Source organism: Rhinatrema bivittatum, chromosome 9 (assembly GCF_901001135.1).
Source record: "Rhinatrema bivittatum chromosome 9, aRhiBiv1.1, whole genome shotgun sequence".
Classification (NCBI taxonomy): domain Eukaryota; kingdom Metazoa; phylum Chordata; class Amphibia; order Gymnophiona; family Rhinatrematidae; genus Rhinatrema; species Rhinatrema bivittatum.
Window position 1 is genome coordinate 33,989,344 of NC_042623.1, and position 17,263 is coordinate 34,006,606.

The 17,263-nt window shown below is 44.3% G+C and overlaps 1 protein-coding gene across 1 annotated transcript in view; it reads left to right on the forward strand.

Moving 5' to 3' along the window:
- Positions 1–17,263, forward strand: part of NCAPH2 (non-SMC condensin II complex subunit H2) — a 244,419-nt gene that overhangs the window by 174,359 nt on the left and 52,797 nt on the right. The window contains exons 17-18 of the mRNA XM_029615302.1: positions 3,498–3,575; positions 13,843–13,898. Coding sequence (XP_029471162.1) covers positions 3,498–3,575; positions 13,843–13,898 — 134 coding nt within the window. The remainder of the gene's footprint in view (positions 1–3,497; positions 3,576–13,842; positions 13,899–17,263) is intronic.

Genomic DNA, 17,263 nt, shown 5'->3' on the forward strand with positions numbered 1-17,263 from the left:
AAGCTTACAAAGGATCCCTGCACACCCCTTCTACCAAATCCACCCATCTGTCAACCACTAGAGAAAGGGCCTTCTCGACAGCGGGACCAGCCATCTGGAATGCTATCCCCCCGATCTCAGACAGGAACCCTGCTTGTTGACATTCAGGAAAAAACTTAAGACCTGGCTGTTTCAACAATCCTTCCCCTAACCCAGGCCTACATCAGCTATGCCACAGATCATATACTAAGGCCTTCTATTCAGTGCACGCCATCTCAGACATTGTAATTGATTTGTTATAGTTACCGAGTTACCTTTCTACTTCTGACTTCTTCATCTCCCGAGTTCCATTACCCCTGTTTTATTGTAACTTTTGCCTCTTCTTCTATGTTAAGGTTAATGTTATAACCCCCTGTTCATTGTAAACCGATATGATATGACCTTTATCATGAATGTCGATATAAAAAAGTATTAAATAAATAAATAGTCCACCAAGTGCAGAAATAGCTTGGGTACGTCCCTTACATCTGAACTGGTCTGCCTGGATGAAAAGAAAGGAGAAATTTTATCCTTACCTGAATTTCGTTTTCTTGAGTCCAGGCAGACCATTTCAGAACCTCCACTATGCTTACAAACCGGATGTTCTGCTGATGTAATTTGCAGATAATGTTTGTGTAAGGAGTTTGCAATGTTGCCTGGTAAATTTTATTAGTGTATTATTGACCTGTCTGTTTTTTTAAATATTTGTTTAATAACACTATGCTGTCCTGGAAGTCCCTTGGTTCAGAGGAAGGTAGAGTTGGTAAATAATTGCTTAGCTTAGTTAGAGGGTACTGGCAGGCTGAGGTCAGCACGGGAGCCTATAAAGGGTGACATCAACAAAACTGTCTCCATCTGCTGGCAATGTACATATGAACTGCTCTGGCTGGACTCAAGGAAAGAAAATTATCAGGTAAATATAAATTTTTCCTTTATTTCTATTGTTACAAAAGTCATGAATTATCTGTTTATGGAAGAACATGTTGTGAGATTTAATAATAAATTATAGTGTTTCATACAAATTCTTACAGACGGCTTACAAAACATTGGCTCCAGTAGGTTTATTTGATCAGAGCTTGTGAAAACTTGATTCTGGTTGATTTTGATTGTTGGAGCTTGCTGGAACTTGGAGCTGATTGATGCTCTGTTCTTTTTGTAGTTCCTTTAGTAGTCACTAGTCCCCTTACTAATTTCTCAATATAATGGATAGGGAGAGTAGTTAACTGCTGTGGATGGAAACCAGTAATAGAGGAGGAGAGCAGTAAATGCTGAGGAGGAAGCTGGACTAACCTGTTTCAGTGAAAAGGAAATTCTTTTTTTTTTTTAATTGAAAGTTTATTAAAGTTTGTTCAACAGCCATATACAATCCCACATATAAGTATGAAATAAATCAATATACATAATAATGACCAATTTTCCTTTATCCATGTTCCCCTTTCCTTCCCTACCCACCCCGTTACCTTTTGATCATTCATCGCCTAAGAGAAAATGTAAGTGATTAGCTGACCTAATTGATAATGAAAAAGAGAAAAGTTCACTGTCACGTGTGTTATCTACCACAGCCCACAGGTCCATGCATCAATCAGCAGTTTTCAATACCCATTCCTCGTAGGGGTGCCAGATTTTGTTGAATTTGTCTGTGGTGTCCAGTTTGATCGCTGTCAGTTTATTTAAATAATAGACAGAGGACAGTCGCCTTCTAACCTTCATCATTCCTGGGCACGACTCCTGTTTCCAAGCAGCTGCAATCACCACACGAGTTGCTAAAATAATCTGAGCCGCTAATATCTGTTGGTATTTATTAAGATCTAAAAAAGGATACGTCAGTAAACAGCATTTAAGATCTTTGACTACCCACCACCCAAACATTTCGGAAAGTATTCGAAAAACTGTGTCCCAGAGACTAGAAACATCCGGACAAGACCACCATATGTGAAGCATTGTTCCTTCGGTTCCACATTTTCTCCAACATTGATTAGAGACAGAGGGATAGATCTTATTTAATCTTGGAGTAAGACGCCGACGGTATTGTAGCTTGTAACCATTTTCCATAAGTGCTGATGAAATAGAGCTGCGTTTAATAAAAGCATAACATAAATCCCATTCCTCTTCCTCCAGAGTTTCCCCCATTTCTGTCTCCCAGGCTTGAATGTGAGGCGGTTGAACGCTCTCCTTACCCAATAAAATAAGAATACATCTTAGAGATCAATTTTTGGCGTGTATTCGCTGAAAAGTATCATCCCTCAAACAAAGATTTCTCTGCTTGTAATTGCTGCTTTATACGTGGGGAAGTGATATAATGGGTTAACTGTATATAGGCAAAATTATCTGCCAGTGGTAAATTGAATCTATCTTGGAGCTTTCTAAAATGTACTATTGTACCCTGTTCCCACAACTGTCCCTATACCTGTAATCCCAATTCATGCCATTGGGAGAAGGTACCTAATGTTAAACCTGGCTTGAACCCTTGATTATGGCAGATAGGTGTCCCAGCTGAAAAAAATTGTGTACCTATGGGTAATTTTTTTACACTTATCCCAGAGCTTGATGGTAAGGTTAGAGTATGGTGATATATCACCTGTAATGGTTCTGAGATGATGGGGAAGCCATAGCTGGCCAGCTAGTAAAACATTATTTGCTATGCTTTGTTGGAAAGCCCAAATGCAACTGCAACACACCACGCCCCCTACACAAGCATCTCGCACCACCATCTTCCCTCCCTTGCACCACCTTCCTCCCACCTATCCCCCCCTCCCCCTTTCAACCCTCCTTGCCAACCTTAACCTTAAAATATCCTCATCAACAAGTCATTTATGTACATATGTTATATACTATATCAAATGTTCCATGTTATCCTGTTATTTCTGTTATAATTCGTTATATTTTATTACAATGTTATAATTTATTATATTTATTACAATGTTATAATGTAAAATAGGGCTGTTACTACCCTATTCTTTTAGTTATCTGGAAACCGATGTGATATCTCGATCGAACGTCGGTATATAAAATAAATAAATAAATAAATAAATAAATAAAGGAAATTCTAAAACAAGAGGTAATGGTACGAGGATCCAAGAGTATAACATCTGAAAATACTTCTTTACATAAAGAGCAGTGGATGCATGGAATGATCATCTTGTCAGGGGGGTGGATGCAAAACCATTAACAGAATTCAAGAAAGTTTGGAATAAGCATAAAGGATCCTTAATTGCAAAGAAGTGAAGGGAAAGCCTAGGATCAAATGGCATTGAAACAGGAAGTCAATTGAGGAGACCAGATAGGCTGCATGATCATTACCCATTATCATATTCTATGTTTCTAGTATTGCTGTAAAAGGAATACTAACTGCTCAAGAAACGGGGAGTACAAGAGAAACTATAAGGCCAATAATCAAATCAGGGTATTCGTGACTTCTTGGGCATGTTTGCAGAAAAGTAGTGCTCAGTTTTAATATGATTTTTATCTGCTTTCCCTAGATGACATTTCAATCCATGAAGATTTGGCACTGGATATGCCAGCTTGCCTGGTGGAGGATCCAGCACTCTGTGACCTTGGTAACGTGACCAGTCTGTTTTCCAAACCAAGAGTTAACAGTGTAGGAAAAGAGAAAGGGGGCTCAACTTCTTTGTTATAGGGAAGGGCTAATTGTTGCACAGCTAATTAGTCTCGAAGAAAACTTAAGGTCTGAGACCTATTCTCTCCAAATTGTTATGGCTCTGTTTCTCTTGAAGCAGAATGGCCATGATGCATTTGTAATCCAAGAAACAAAGCACGAGCTAAGGCTGCACTTTATATATCAGTTCATGTACAACAAGAGCAGACAAACACTCTTGTAGGTCCGTAGGTTTGTTTATATTAAATATTTTTAATTTTTGAATATGGCAACTCCACTGTTTAAATGCAAAAACCGTTCAATGCAATTCCATGGGTCTGCGCATGATGCATTTGTAGCCACGTTTATACCACAATAGAAAATTTCATTTCCTAGTACATAGTCAGATGGGTTCAGGACCAGTGGGTTACTCACCTCTTCCAACAGATGGAGACTGAGCAAACTGATGTCACAGTATATATATACTCCTGCAGTGACAATAGCCAGTATTTTCCATCTCCAGCAGATGGTGGATGTGCATTTGCCTACTGGGGATTGCCTCAGATTTCGGAAGGAGAAAAAAAAATTAATTTGCCCCACTCTCCTGCGGTGATACCAAATGGTCCCTTCCCCAGTTGAATATTCCTGAGGTGATTTCCGTGGTCCCTCCAATGAGTGCCTTTGTCCAGTAGCTGGTTTTTCAGCTGGCGTGGACTTAGCTGCTTGGACAGCTGAAAGGCAGCAGGTGCAGGAAGCCGCATGTGGTGGTGATGATGTATGCCCTCTCCCCCTGCAGCCGGAGACTGTCTCTTTACTCAGCTGAGAAAGGCTGAGCCCAGGTACAATTTGAAAAAAAAACCCCAACAAAAAAAATAAAATAAAATATATATATATATATATTTTGGTGCTCCTTTTCAGACATTTATATAGGTATATTAATAGAGATTTATTATAACAGATTTACCTCTAATTTGTACTGAAGATACTTTATTCCATAAGTGCTTTTGTCCTACTGTTTTTTAGAGTGTATTTTTGCTGTATATGTGTGCTGTATATGTGTTTCTCCTGACACATCTTTACCCAGGTCCTCAACAGGCTAGGAAGAACCAGGTTTAGTAAATTCAGAGGAAGATAAATCTCCCTGAGCCTCCAAACAGCGCTGGCCCAAGTTAGAGGGCATGCCAGGTTGAGATGCCCAAATATGATAAGCAGTGCATAGGGAAAGGTGCTTAGATTTCTTAGCTATAAGTGTATTCTTTTTTATTTTATATATGCGTTCAAAAATTAGGCATCTAAAAATTAAGCATCCAAAATTTTAGACGTCCACAATTTTAGGCATCCCAAATATAAGTGCCTGAGCAATGTGCCCAAGCTAAGCCCATGGCTTAAGCACGTCTAGCCTGGATGCTGCTTAACCTGGACGCCCACACCAACGCCCGCCTAAGCATCCAAAAACTGGATGCCCAACCTGGACACACAAACAGATGCACTGCCTGAACCACCGCTCTTGAAGAGGGCAGCCGAACGCATATGCAAAGTGAGCGAAACACTATCGTGGCCTACCATGTGGCACACAGGAGAAAAGCCTCAGAGCAGGGCCTAGCAGATAAAGGCTGCTTAACCTGCCAGGCTGTCCACGTCCCTTAAACCTCCCTCGGATCATGATGAATGTAGGAACAGCGCACCAAGCATGGAGACCAGGTAAGGAGGGAGCCCTACTGAAAAATGTTCCGTATGCATCTGTTTGTGTGTCCAGGTTGGGTATCCAGTTTTTGGCTGCTTAGGCAGGTGTTGGTGTGGGCGTCCAGGTTAAGAGGCATCCGGGCTAGACGTGCTTAAGCCATGGGCTTAGCTTGGGCACATTGCTCAGGCACTTATATTTGGGACGTCTAAAATTTTGGATGCTTAATTTTTAGATGGCTAATTTTTGGATGCATATATAAAATAAAAAAGGTTGCACTTATAGCTAAGAAATCTAAGCACCTTTCCCTATGCACTGCTTAGCATATTCGGGCATCTCAGCCTGGCATGCCCTCTAACTTGGGCCAGCGCTGTTTGGAGGCTCAGGGAGATTTATCTTCCTCTGATTTTACTAAACCTGGTTCTTCCCAGCCTGTGAGGACCTGGGTAAAGATGTGTCAGGAGAAACACCTGATCTTGGAACTCCCTTAACTGGTTCGTCAGCGGGGGGAAGGTAGCTCAGTAGGCACAGCACAAGTGCCTCCTGGTTGGGATCCTTTTGCCTTTTCTTGGATAGAATTTTTTCAGAGGTTGCAGTCCTTTCTTCAGGCATAGTCCTCAGCCCAGTTCAATCTTGCCAGAGCAGAGCCACAACCTGTTACTGCCGTTAAGTGCCGGAATACACCTAGATCAGCAGTAGGACTTCCAGATAGGGATCTGGATGCCACGGGTGACTAGGCTAATGCTGATTCCCTGGAGGATGGCGAAATTCCTCTGGGACTGGAACTGTATAGGACTGTGTTGCAATTCTTTCATAGAGATGATCTGCCGGCTCTGATTTCCCAGACTTTGAAAATGCTGGGAGTGCCTGGGACGGATTCCAATTCTGAGCCAAAGAAAAATCCCATTTTTTTCTCCTTGCGTAAAGCCTCTTGTTTTTTCCCTGTCATGGAGGCCATTCAAGAACTGATTGATCTCGAGTAGGGCGTCCTGGAGGCTAATTTTAATGGGGGTTCAGGTTTTGGAAGGCCTATACCCCTTGGATCCTCTGGTGAGAGAGCATCTACGTTTTTCCATGGTGGACATACTTGTTTGTGCAGTCTCTAAATGGACGACTATCCCCGTACAGGGAGGAGCTGCCTTGAAGGATGTTCATGATAGGAGGATTGAGACCATCCTTAAACAAGCATTTGAAGCAGTAGCAGTGACATTTCATATGGTTCTTGTTGTTCCTTGGTGGCTTGCTCTTGTTTACTTCTCTCTCAGGAGGCTGATGACTCTGGAGTGAATTCCAGGGCAGTTATGGAGCCAGCAGCCACCTTTTTGGAAGATGTGGGCTGCGATTTGGTCATAATAGCAGCCTGGCGTCAGTTATGGCTGAGAAATTGGTCGACCAATGCGACCTCTAAGGCTAACCTTACGAAATTGCCCTTTGAAGGCTTGCTCTTATTTGGAAGCGTGTTGGAGAAAATGGCCAATAAGTGGGGCAGTTCCCCGATTGCCGGAAGATAAGAAGCAGATTCAGCGCTCCTTTACCATGAGAAGTCATACTCAAGGATCCAGATGTTTTCGACCCTACAAAGGAGCAACCTTCCAGAGGACTTATGCTTTCAGTAGGTCTCAGTCCTTTCAGCCCAGGTAGGGCACAGGCTTGGGCAGTGGAATCTCCTGAACCTCCCAATGAAAGTTTGCTGACCCACCCCCAGGAACAGGAGACTGAGGAACGCCTTTCTGTCTTTTATCAAAGGTGGGTCAAGATCACATTGGATCAGTGGGTCCTGGAGGTGATGAGAGAAGGATATGTGCTGGAGATTTGCAGTGTTCCTCTGGATGTGTTCATGGTGTCTCCCTGCCACTCCCTGCAAAAGAAGCAGACAGTGGAGTGTACTCTGTCAAGGCTCCTCAATCTCTGATGGCTGTGGTTCCAGTATCCACATCTCAAGAATATACAGGGTGATATTCCATTTATTTCATGTGCCCAAGAAAGCGGGCTCCTTTTATATCCCATCCTGGATCTGAAAGGGGTCAATTGTCATTTGCGGGTGACTCATTTTCACATGGAAACTTTGCGCTCAGTGATAATGGCCGAGCAGTCAGGGGAATTTCTGACCTCCTTGGATGTGTTAAAAGCATAGCTCCATATTCCTATCTGATTGGAGCACCGTTTTCTGCATTTTGTAGTGTTGAGATGGCAATATCAGTTTCAGGTGTTGCTTTTTGGTCTGGCCACCACACCCAGAACTTTTTCCAAGGTTATGGTGGTGGTGGAAGCAGAGTTGAGAGAGGATGGGATTCTAGTTCATCCGTATTTGGACGACTGGCTAATTCGGGCCAAGTCTATAGAAGACAGCCAACTGATGATCCACAAGGTGATCTCCCTGTTGCAAGAGCTCAGTTGGGTGGTGAACCTAGCCAAGAACAGCCTTCAGGCATTTCAATCATTGGAGTATTTGGGTGTTCAGTTCGACACGAGGCAGGGCAAAGTCTTCTTGCCAGAAGCTTGTATTCAGAAGTTGATGACACAGGTGCGTGTCTTGGTGAACACTATACACCCAATAGTGTGGGCCTGGAACCCTGGAAGTAGTACCATGGAAGTAAGTACCATGGGCAAGGGCGCACATGCGTCCTCTTCAGTGCTCCCTGCTGTCTCATTGGAACCCGCAGTCTCAGGACTACTCTATTCAGCTCTACCTGCTGATGGAGGTCTGCTCTCAACTACAGTGGTAGTTGCAAGCGGGATCATCTGACAAAGGGAGTTTCCCTGACATCGCCAGACTGGTTGGTACTCATGACAGATGCGAGCCTCCAGGGTTGGGGAGCTTGCTGTTGGGGAACTTTCGGCGCAAGGGTGCTGGAATTCAGAAGAGTCTTTCTGGAACATCAATCAGCTGGAAGCCTGGGCGGTCCGGTTGGCATGCCTACAGGGTTGAGTGGTCCTGGTAATGTCGGATAACGCAACGATGGTGGCTTACATCAATCGGCAGGGAGGAGCCAAGAGCCCCATCAAGCTCCAGGGAGGAAGACTCAGAACCAATGTCAGGAAATATTTCTTCACAGAGAGGATGGTGGCCTGGAATGCCCTTCCGGAGGAAGTGGCAAAGACCAGAACTGTGAAGGACTTCAAAGGGGCGTGGGATAAACACTGTGGCTCCATAAAGTCTAGAGGACGTGAATGAAGAGTGGGTGGCTCGTGGGAATGACTGCTACTACCTGGAGATAATACCCTTATTCAATAAACATACACACGGTTAATGTGACTCCAACATTGCTCTAAGCTTCAACGGCAAGAGGAAATGTGGAAAAAAGAATTTGCATTCACAAAAAAGCGGGAAGTAGCTTGCTTGTTACGGTGGCTTCTACCCCAAACCAAATACTTCACTTTCAATGCATATCCAGCATAAATCTCTGCTTCAACAACAGGGGGAATGAAGAAAGGTGGATCTATATACAGACAACAATCAACAAGGACTGAATTATTTAGTCTGGGTGGGCAGGTGGGCAAGGGTGTGGGTAGGTTATTGCGGCGGTTGCTACCCTAACTAATTGGGCTAGATATTTCACTTAGATGCAGTTCCAACACTGCTCTCTCATTAATGGTGGGGGTGGAAGGGAAATAGAACCAAATGGTTACTAAGAGCCAAGAGTAACATAAGTATGAGAAAAAAAAAAGTGCAAAACTTGTTGGGCAGACTGAATGGACCGTAGTCTTCTGCCATCATTTCTATGTTTCTATGTTTCTAAGTGTCACAGGAAATAGACCAACTTATGGAATGAACGAAGTGTATCTTCAGGAGATCTCGACATCACACATTTCAGGAAAAGACATTGTAAGAGCAGACTTTCTCAGCAGGGAGAGTCTGGACCCAGAATAATGGGTGTTATCGGACGAGGCATTTCAGCTGATAGTGGATTGCTGGGACCGTCCATTCCTAGACCTGCTGGTGTCTTCTCACAATACAAAGGTTCCTTGATTCTTCAGTCACAGGAGAGATCCAAAGTCCTTGGGTATTGATGCTCATGTGCAGGTCTGGCTGGAGAACAAGCTACTGTATGCCTTTCCTCCATGGCCCATGTTGGACAGAATAGTTCGGAGGATTAAAGGCCACAGGGGGGATGGTGCTTTTGGTGGCACCAGATTGGCCCAGGAGATCATGGTGTGCAGATCTGCGAAGACTCATGGTAGACTCCCCCCTTCGTCTTCCAGCATACAGGGATCTGGTATGGTATAGCCCTTGAGAGGTCTTGCTTGTTGAAGCATGGATATTCTACTGCGGTGATTTCCACCTTGCTATGAGCACACAAATTCTCCACTTCCTTGGCCTATGAGTGTTTGAGGCTTGGTGTGAGGATTAAGGATTGTTTCCTTGTTCAGTTAGGATCCCGCTCATTTTGGAATTTTTGCAGGATGGATTGAATAAAGGGTTGGCCCTTAATTCCTTGAAGGTATAGTAGTAGCGGTTCTTGCCTGTTTCAGGAGTCAGGGGAATGGTGAATCCTTATCGTCTCATCCTGATGTGGCCCATTTCTTGAGGGGAGTGAAACATCTTTGTCCTCCCTTGCAATTACTGGTACCCTTGTGGAGCCTTAATCTGGTTTTGGACTTTTTGGTGGGTCCTACGTTTCAACCAATGCGCTTCCTTTCCTTGCACTTAAGAACATAAGAACATAAGAACATAAGAAATTGCCATGCTGGGTCAGACCAAGGGTCCATCAAGCCCAGCATCCTGTTTCCAACAGAGGCCAAACCAGGCCACAAGAACCTGGCAATTACCCAAACACCTAGAAGATCCCATGCTACTGATGCAATTAATAGCAGTGACTATTCCCTAAGTAAACTTGATTAATAGCAGTTAATGGACTTCTCTTCCAAGAACTTATCCAAACCTTTTTTGAACCCAGCTACACTAACTGCACTAACCACATCCTCTGGCAACAAATTCCAGAGATTTATTGTGCGTTGAGTGAAAAAGAATTTTCTCCGATTAGTCTTAAATGTGCTACTTGCTAACTTCATGGAATGCCCCCTAGTCCTTCTATTATTCGAAAGTGTAAATAACCGAGTCACATCTACTCGTTCAAGACCTCTCATGATCTTAAAGACCTCTATGATATCCCCCCTCAGCCGTCTCTTCTCCAAGCTGAACAGCCCTAACCTCTTCAGCCTTTCCTCATAGGGGAGCTGTTCCATCCCCTTTATCATTTTGGTTGCCCTTCTCTGTACCTTCTCCATTGCAACTATATCTTTTTTGAGATACGGCGACCAGAATTGTACACAGTATTCAAGGTGTGGTCTCACCATGGAGCGATATAGAGGCATTATGACATTTTCCGTTTTATTAACCATTCCCTTCCTAATAATTCCTAACATTTTATTTGCTTTTTTGACTGCTGCAGCACACTGAGCTGACGATTTCAATGTATTATCTACTATGACGCCTAGATCTCTTTCTTGGGTGGTAGCTCCTAATATGGAACCTAACATCGTGTAACTACAGCTAGGGTTATTTTTCCCTATATGCAACACCTTGCACTTGTCCACATTAAATTTCATCTGCCATTTGGATGCCCAATCTTCCAGTCTTGCAAGGTCCTCCTGTAATGTATCACAGTCTGCTTGTGATTTAACTACTCTGAATAATTTTGTATCATCTGCAAATTTGATAACGTCACTCATTGTATTCCTTTCCAGATCATTGATATATATATTGAAAAGCACCGGTCCAAGTACAGATCCCTGAGGCACTCCACTGTTTACCCTTTTCCACTGAGAAAATTGACCATTTAGTCCTACTCTCTGTTTCCTGTCTTTTAACCAGTTTGTAATCCACGAAAGGACATCGCCTCCTATCCCATGACTTTTTAGTTTTCGTAGAAGCCTCTCATGAGGGACTTTGTCAAACGCCTTCTGAAAATCCAAATACACTACATCTACCGGTTCACCTTTATCCACATGTTTATTAACCCCTTCAAAAAAATGAAGCAGGTTTGTTAGGCAAGACTTCCCTTGGGTAAATCCATGTTGACTGTGTCCCATTAAATCATGTCTTTCTATATGCTCTACAATTTTGATCTTGAGGATAGTTTCCACTATTTTTCCCGGCACTGAAGTTAGGCTCACTGGTCTATAGTTACCCGGATCACCCCTGGAGCCTTTTTTAAATATTGGGGTTACATTGGCCACCCTCCAGTCTTCAGGTACAATGGATGATTTTAATGATAGGTTACAAATTTTAACTAATAGGTCAGAAATTTCATTTTTGAGTTCCTTTAGTACCCTGGGATGCATACCATCCGGTCCAGGTGACTTGCTACTCTTTAGTTTGTCAATCTGGCCTACTATATCTTCCAGGTTGACAGTGATTTCGTTCAGTTCGTCTGACTCATCACCCCTGAAAACCAACTCCGGAACTGGTATCTCCCCAACATCCTCACTAGTAAACACGGAAGCAAAGAATTCATTTAGTCTTTCTGCAATGGCCTTATCTTCCCTAAGAGCCCCTTTAACCCCTCGGTCATCTAATGGTCCAACCGACTCCCTCACAGGTTTCTTGCTTTGGATATATTTAAAAAAGTTTTTATTATGAGTTTTTGCCTCTATGGCCAACTTCATTTCAAATTCTCTCTTCGCTTACTGACCTATAAAACAGTGTTTCTGGTGGCAATATGTTTTGCGCATCGAATTGCTGAGCTGCAGGCCTTGTCTTGTCGGGAACCTTTCCTTAAGGTGACTCCAGGAACGATTCAGCTGCTTACTGTTTCTTCTTTCTTGCCTAAAGTGGTCTCAGATTTTCACTTGAATCAGTCCATTTCCTTGCAGTCTCTCTGGATAAGGAAAGAGATGTGGAGGAATATCGCCTATTTCATCCCTTGGATGTCAAGAGACAATCCTGAGATATCTGGAGGTTTCTGAGCTTTCCGAAAGACGGATCGCCTGTTTGTCCTTCATGGGGGAGGTATCAGGGTGAGCCGGCTTTGTGGACTGCAATAGCTCGCTGGATTAAGGAGGTAGTCACGGCCGTTATCTGGCTGCTGAAAAGCCGTGCCTACTCAGGTCAGGGCTCATTCCACTAGGGCTCAGGCAGTTGTCTCCGGTCGACATTTGCCGAGCTGTGACGTCCTCCTTACACACCTTTTCCAGGTATTATCGTCTGGATGTGCAGGCCCGGGAGGATGCAGACTTTGCACAGGCAGTTTTGACTGGACCATGGGCAGCCTGCCACCCTATTCGTGAGTAGCTTTAGTACATCCCACTGGTCCTGACCCCATCTGTCTATGTGCTAGGAAATGAGAAATTACTACTTATCTGATAATTTCATTTTCCTTAATCTAGACAGATAAATTCAGCTTCCCGCCCTTGGTTGCTAAATGATTGTGTTATAGTCCTTCTGGGGGCTACATGTTCCCGGGGTCACTGGTAAGTGTTCTTCCAGTTCCTAGATTAGTGTTCATATATTTTTTGCCTGAGTTCAGTGTTTCTTGTTGGTTGAGTACAGAATTAGTTATCTGTTATTAATCAAGTTTTTTGCTAGTCTTTCCTCAGTTAGGCTTTTGAAGAGAATACTGGCAGGCTGGTGTCACTGCAGGAGTATATATACTGTGACATCAGTTTGCTCCGTCTCCATCCACTGGTAGAGGTGCATAACCCACTGGTCCTGAATCCATCTGTCTAGATTAAGGAAAAGGAAAATATCAGGTAAGCAGTAATTTCTCATTCATGACTCCAGAGCTTTACAAGCAGACAGTTCCCTGGAAGTTAACTAAATTATCATACCCACTGATTTTTTTTTTCAGAGACATATATATTTAGCTCCACTGTGAATCTGTTTAACTATCGGATTCAATTTATTTGAACTTTGCTAAGTTCTTTGATACAGTACCACATGAAAAGCTAAAAGGAAGTAGGTTGGGAGATTTATAAACTTAATTTTATTTTTGTTTCATGCTTCATGTTGTCTGTTTTATGCATGTAACCTTGTAAACCGCATCGATCAAGTCTCCTTGTGGAATGCGGCATATAAAACCTTTTAAATAAAATAAATAAATTCCATTTGTCTTTGGATTAAAATCTTTCCAGAGGGAAGATTCTTTCAGATAGTAATTGCTCGAAACTATTCCAGTTGCTATGGAGAGATCATTGGCATTCCTTCAGGGTCAGTGCTAGACCTGCCCCTTTATAATCCGTTCATGAACTGATCTGGAAACATGGAATGATTGCAATATAAGCATTTTCACTAATGAAGCCAGTCTGTTTAGCTGTAAGCATTGCTCAGGATATAATCTTCTTCCTGAAAGATCTGGAAATCCAGAAGGAATGGGCAGATCCTTGGCTGATGAAATTGTATGGGCAAGTGCATGGTGGTTCACTTAGCCCACAAGAATTGACAAGTAGAATACAAACTGACCAGGTCAGTGCTTTCTGCTATTGCACTGGAAAGGACTTCAGAACAACAAACTAGGAATGAGCATGCAAGGCCAGCAGAAGCTGTTAAGCTTGGATGAGTATGGTACTTTGAGTGTGATTTCTTTGCCTTTTAATCTTTTGTTTTCAGAACCTGGGCAGATGCCAGAGAGACTGACCTATGAGGACCTTGTGAGGAAGAATGTGGTATGTACAGATATTTGGCAACACAGGATTTTAATGGGCCTTTTGCAGTTGTGCCCAAAATGGAACTCAAAAGCTAGGAATAGAATAACATTTTTTCAAAAACTGTTAGGAAAATTAAACTGCTTCTGGCCAGTGTTTACTTTGCCTCATTTTGGGGTGAGAATCACCAGCCCCTTCCTTGCACTTGGGTTTCTGCCCTGTTGGGATCATTTCCTTATGGTGGGGTATACTTTCATGAGCTTATTGGGACTATTTGTCCATGCTGGAGTTTGCCTATTAGACCCTTTCTTAGTGTACAGACAGGTGAATCCAAAACCAGTGGGTTATGCACCTCTTCCAGCGGATGGAGACAGAGCAAAGATGACATCACAGTATATATACCCCTGCACATACATCAGCTTGCCAGTGTTCTCCATCTCCAGCAGATGGTGGATGTGCATCTCCCTTCTGGGGATTGTTTTAAGTTTTAGAAGGAGAAAAAAAGAAGGAAATTAAATTTGCCCTGCAATTCTGTGGTGGTACCATATGGTCCCTCCCTCAGTTGAGAATTCCTGAGGTGATATCCTTGGATCCTTCCCTCAGATGAGTGCCTTAGTCCAGTAGCTGGTTTCAGCCAGCGTGGACTTAGTTGTTAAAATAACAAAACAAAAAACAGCAGAAAGGCAGCGGGTACAGGAACCGAGAGCAGTAGTGAAAGTATATGCCCTCTCCTTCCGCAGCCGGAGACCGATTCTGTACTCAGCTGGGATGGGCAGAGTTCAGGTAAAGAGATAAATAAATAAAATCAGAGTGTGAGTTTTTGTAGGGTTCCTCTCCTGCGGTCTCTGTGCTCGGCATGCCGATCTGATGTTTGTTTGGGGAACTTGGGCAGCCTGGCAGGTTGAGCAGCCTTTTGGCTAAACCCGATTCTAAGGTTTTTCTTTGCTGCATGGTAGGCCACGGCAGTGTTTGTGCATACTATTTTCCTGTGCATTAGGCTGCCCTCTTCAGTTCCAGCGGTTTGTGCAAGTGTGTCTGGCTGTCCGTCCAGTTTGTGCGTGGAGTTGGACACATGGTTGGACGTCCAATTGGTTAGAGGCACCCATCTCTGTGCATCCATTCACACATGCTTATCTGTGCGTGTAAGCAGTGCGGCTTGTGGGAGCCCAGTTGTTTGGGCGCCCATTGAGGTACAGTGTTGAGTGCCTAAATTTTGGGCGCCTAGTTTTTTTGCATAGTGGTATCAGCTGGACACATACTCCTCAGACGCTTATTTCAGCGTACTGATAGTCTGATAGCACCTATAGCAAAGAAACCTAAGCGCCTTACCCTTTGAGCTGCTTGTCATATTCGGACACCTCAGGCTGGCGTTCCCTGTAATTTGTGTCACATTGCTTGGAGGCTCAGGGGGAATTGCCTTAGTCTGATTTTACCTAACCCGGTTCTTCCCAACCTGATGTGGGACTAGGAAAAGAGCTGCCAGAAGGGTCGCCTAACTTTGGAGCTCCCCTAACTGGTTCGTCAGTGGCAGAAAGTAGTTCAGTGGGCTCAGGACAGATGTCCCCTGGTTTTGGCATGAATCCTTCTGCCTTTTCTTGGGTAGAATTTTTTTCAAGGACTATAGTCTTCTTCAGGTGCAGTCTTCGGCAGGGCAATTTTACCAGTTCAGGGTCAAGGGCAGTGAAACCCCACATACCTGGTATTGTGGGTAAGTGTCTGGGTATGCTTAATAGAAACATAGAAATGACGGCAGAAGAAGACCAAATGGCCCATCCAGTCTGCCCAGCAAGCTTCACACACTTTTTTCTCTCATACTTATCTGTTTCTCTTAGCTCTTGGTTCTATTTCCCTTCCACCCCCACCATTAATGTAGAAAGCAGTGATGGAGCTGCATCCAAGTGAATATCTAGCTGATAAGTTAGGGGCAGTAGGGGTAGTAACCGCCGCAACAAGCAAGCTACACCCATGCTTATTTGTTTTACCCAGACTATGTTATACAGCCCTTATTGGTTGTTTTTCTTCTCCCATGCTGTTGAAGCAGAGAGCCATGCTGGATATGCATCGAAAGTGAAGTATCAGGCACATTTGGTTTGGGGTAGTAACCGCCGTAACAAGCCAGCTACTCCCCGCTTTGTGAGTGCGAACCCTTTTTTCTTCTCCCCTGCCGTTGAAGCAGAGAGCTCTGCTGGATGTGTGTAGTATCAGTTTTTTCTTCTCCCCTGCCGTTGAAGCAGAGAACTATGCTGTATTTGCATAGAAATTGAAGTAACAGGCTTATTTGGTTTGGGGTAGTAACCGCCGTAACAAGCCAGCTACTCCCCCCTTTGTGAGTGCAGATCCTTTATTCCACATTTCCTCTTGCTGTTGAAGCTAGAATGATGTTGGAGTCACAGTAAGCATGTGTACGTTTATTGAATAAGGGTATTGTCTCCAGGCATTAGCCATCATTCTGGCGAGTCACCCACTCTTCATTGGCGGCCTCTTGACTTAGCTTAGATCGGCTGCTGGTCTTCCCGTTGGGACCTAGATGGCACAGATGATCTCTCCATGACCCGTGATCTCTCAGATGACTGAAGAACCAAGGTGCCTTTGCATTTGTCTGAGTCGCCATCAGATCGAGGTGTGGAACCCCCCAGCGACGAGTGAGAAGCCGGAAGGCTGTGTCGGACAATTCCCACTCGCCGGGATCCAGACGCTGGTGGCTGAGAAAATCTGCCTGAACATTGTCCACCCCGGCTATGTGCGAGCCCGTTAGCGGACCAGATGGCGCACTGCCCACGCCATGAGCCGTTCGGCCTCCCAGGCCACCAGTCGGCTTCTGGTTCCCCCCTGGCGGTTGATGTAGGCCACTGTCGTCGCGTTGTCCGACAAGACTCGAACCGAACGCTGAGCTATGAGAGGGAGAAAGATGCGCAATGCCAGGCGCACCGCCCTGGTCTCCAATCGATTTATGGACCACATCGCCTGATAACTTGTCCAACAACCCTGAGTGGATTGTGACTGGCAAACTGCCCCCAACCAGTGAGGCTGGCATCCGTCGTGACTATTACCCACTGTGGTTCCTCCAGGTCCATCCCCCGTAACAAGTGGGCTGGGATCAACCCCAACCGAGACTGGACCTGGCTGGTTCCAGCGGGGGCAACGGCAGGCGGAACTCCTCTGATTTTGGATCCCAACGAGAAAGCAACGCGCGTTGTAATGGTCTCATATGCGCAAACGCCCAAGGAACCACTTCCAGGGTAGATGCCATGGAACCAAGTACCTGTAAATAATCCCATACTATGGGAAGAGGTAAGGACAAGAGCCGATGGATTTGCGCCTCTAACTTGAGCATACTCTCCTGAGTGAGGAAGACCTTGCCGCCCGAGGTATCGAAGCGTGCGCCC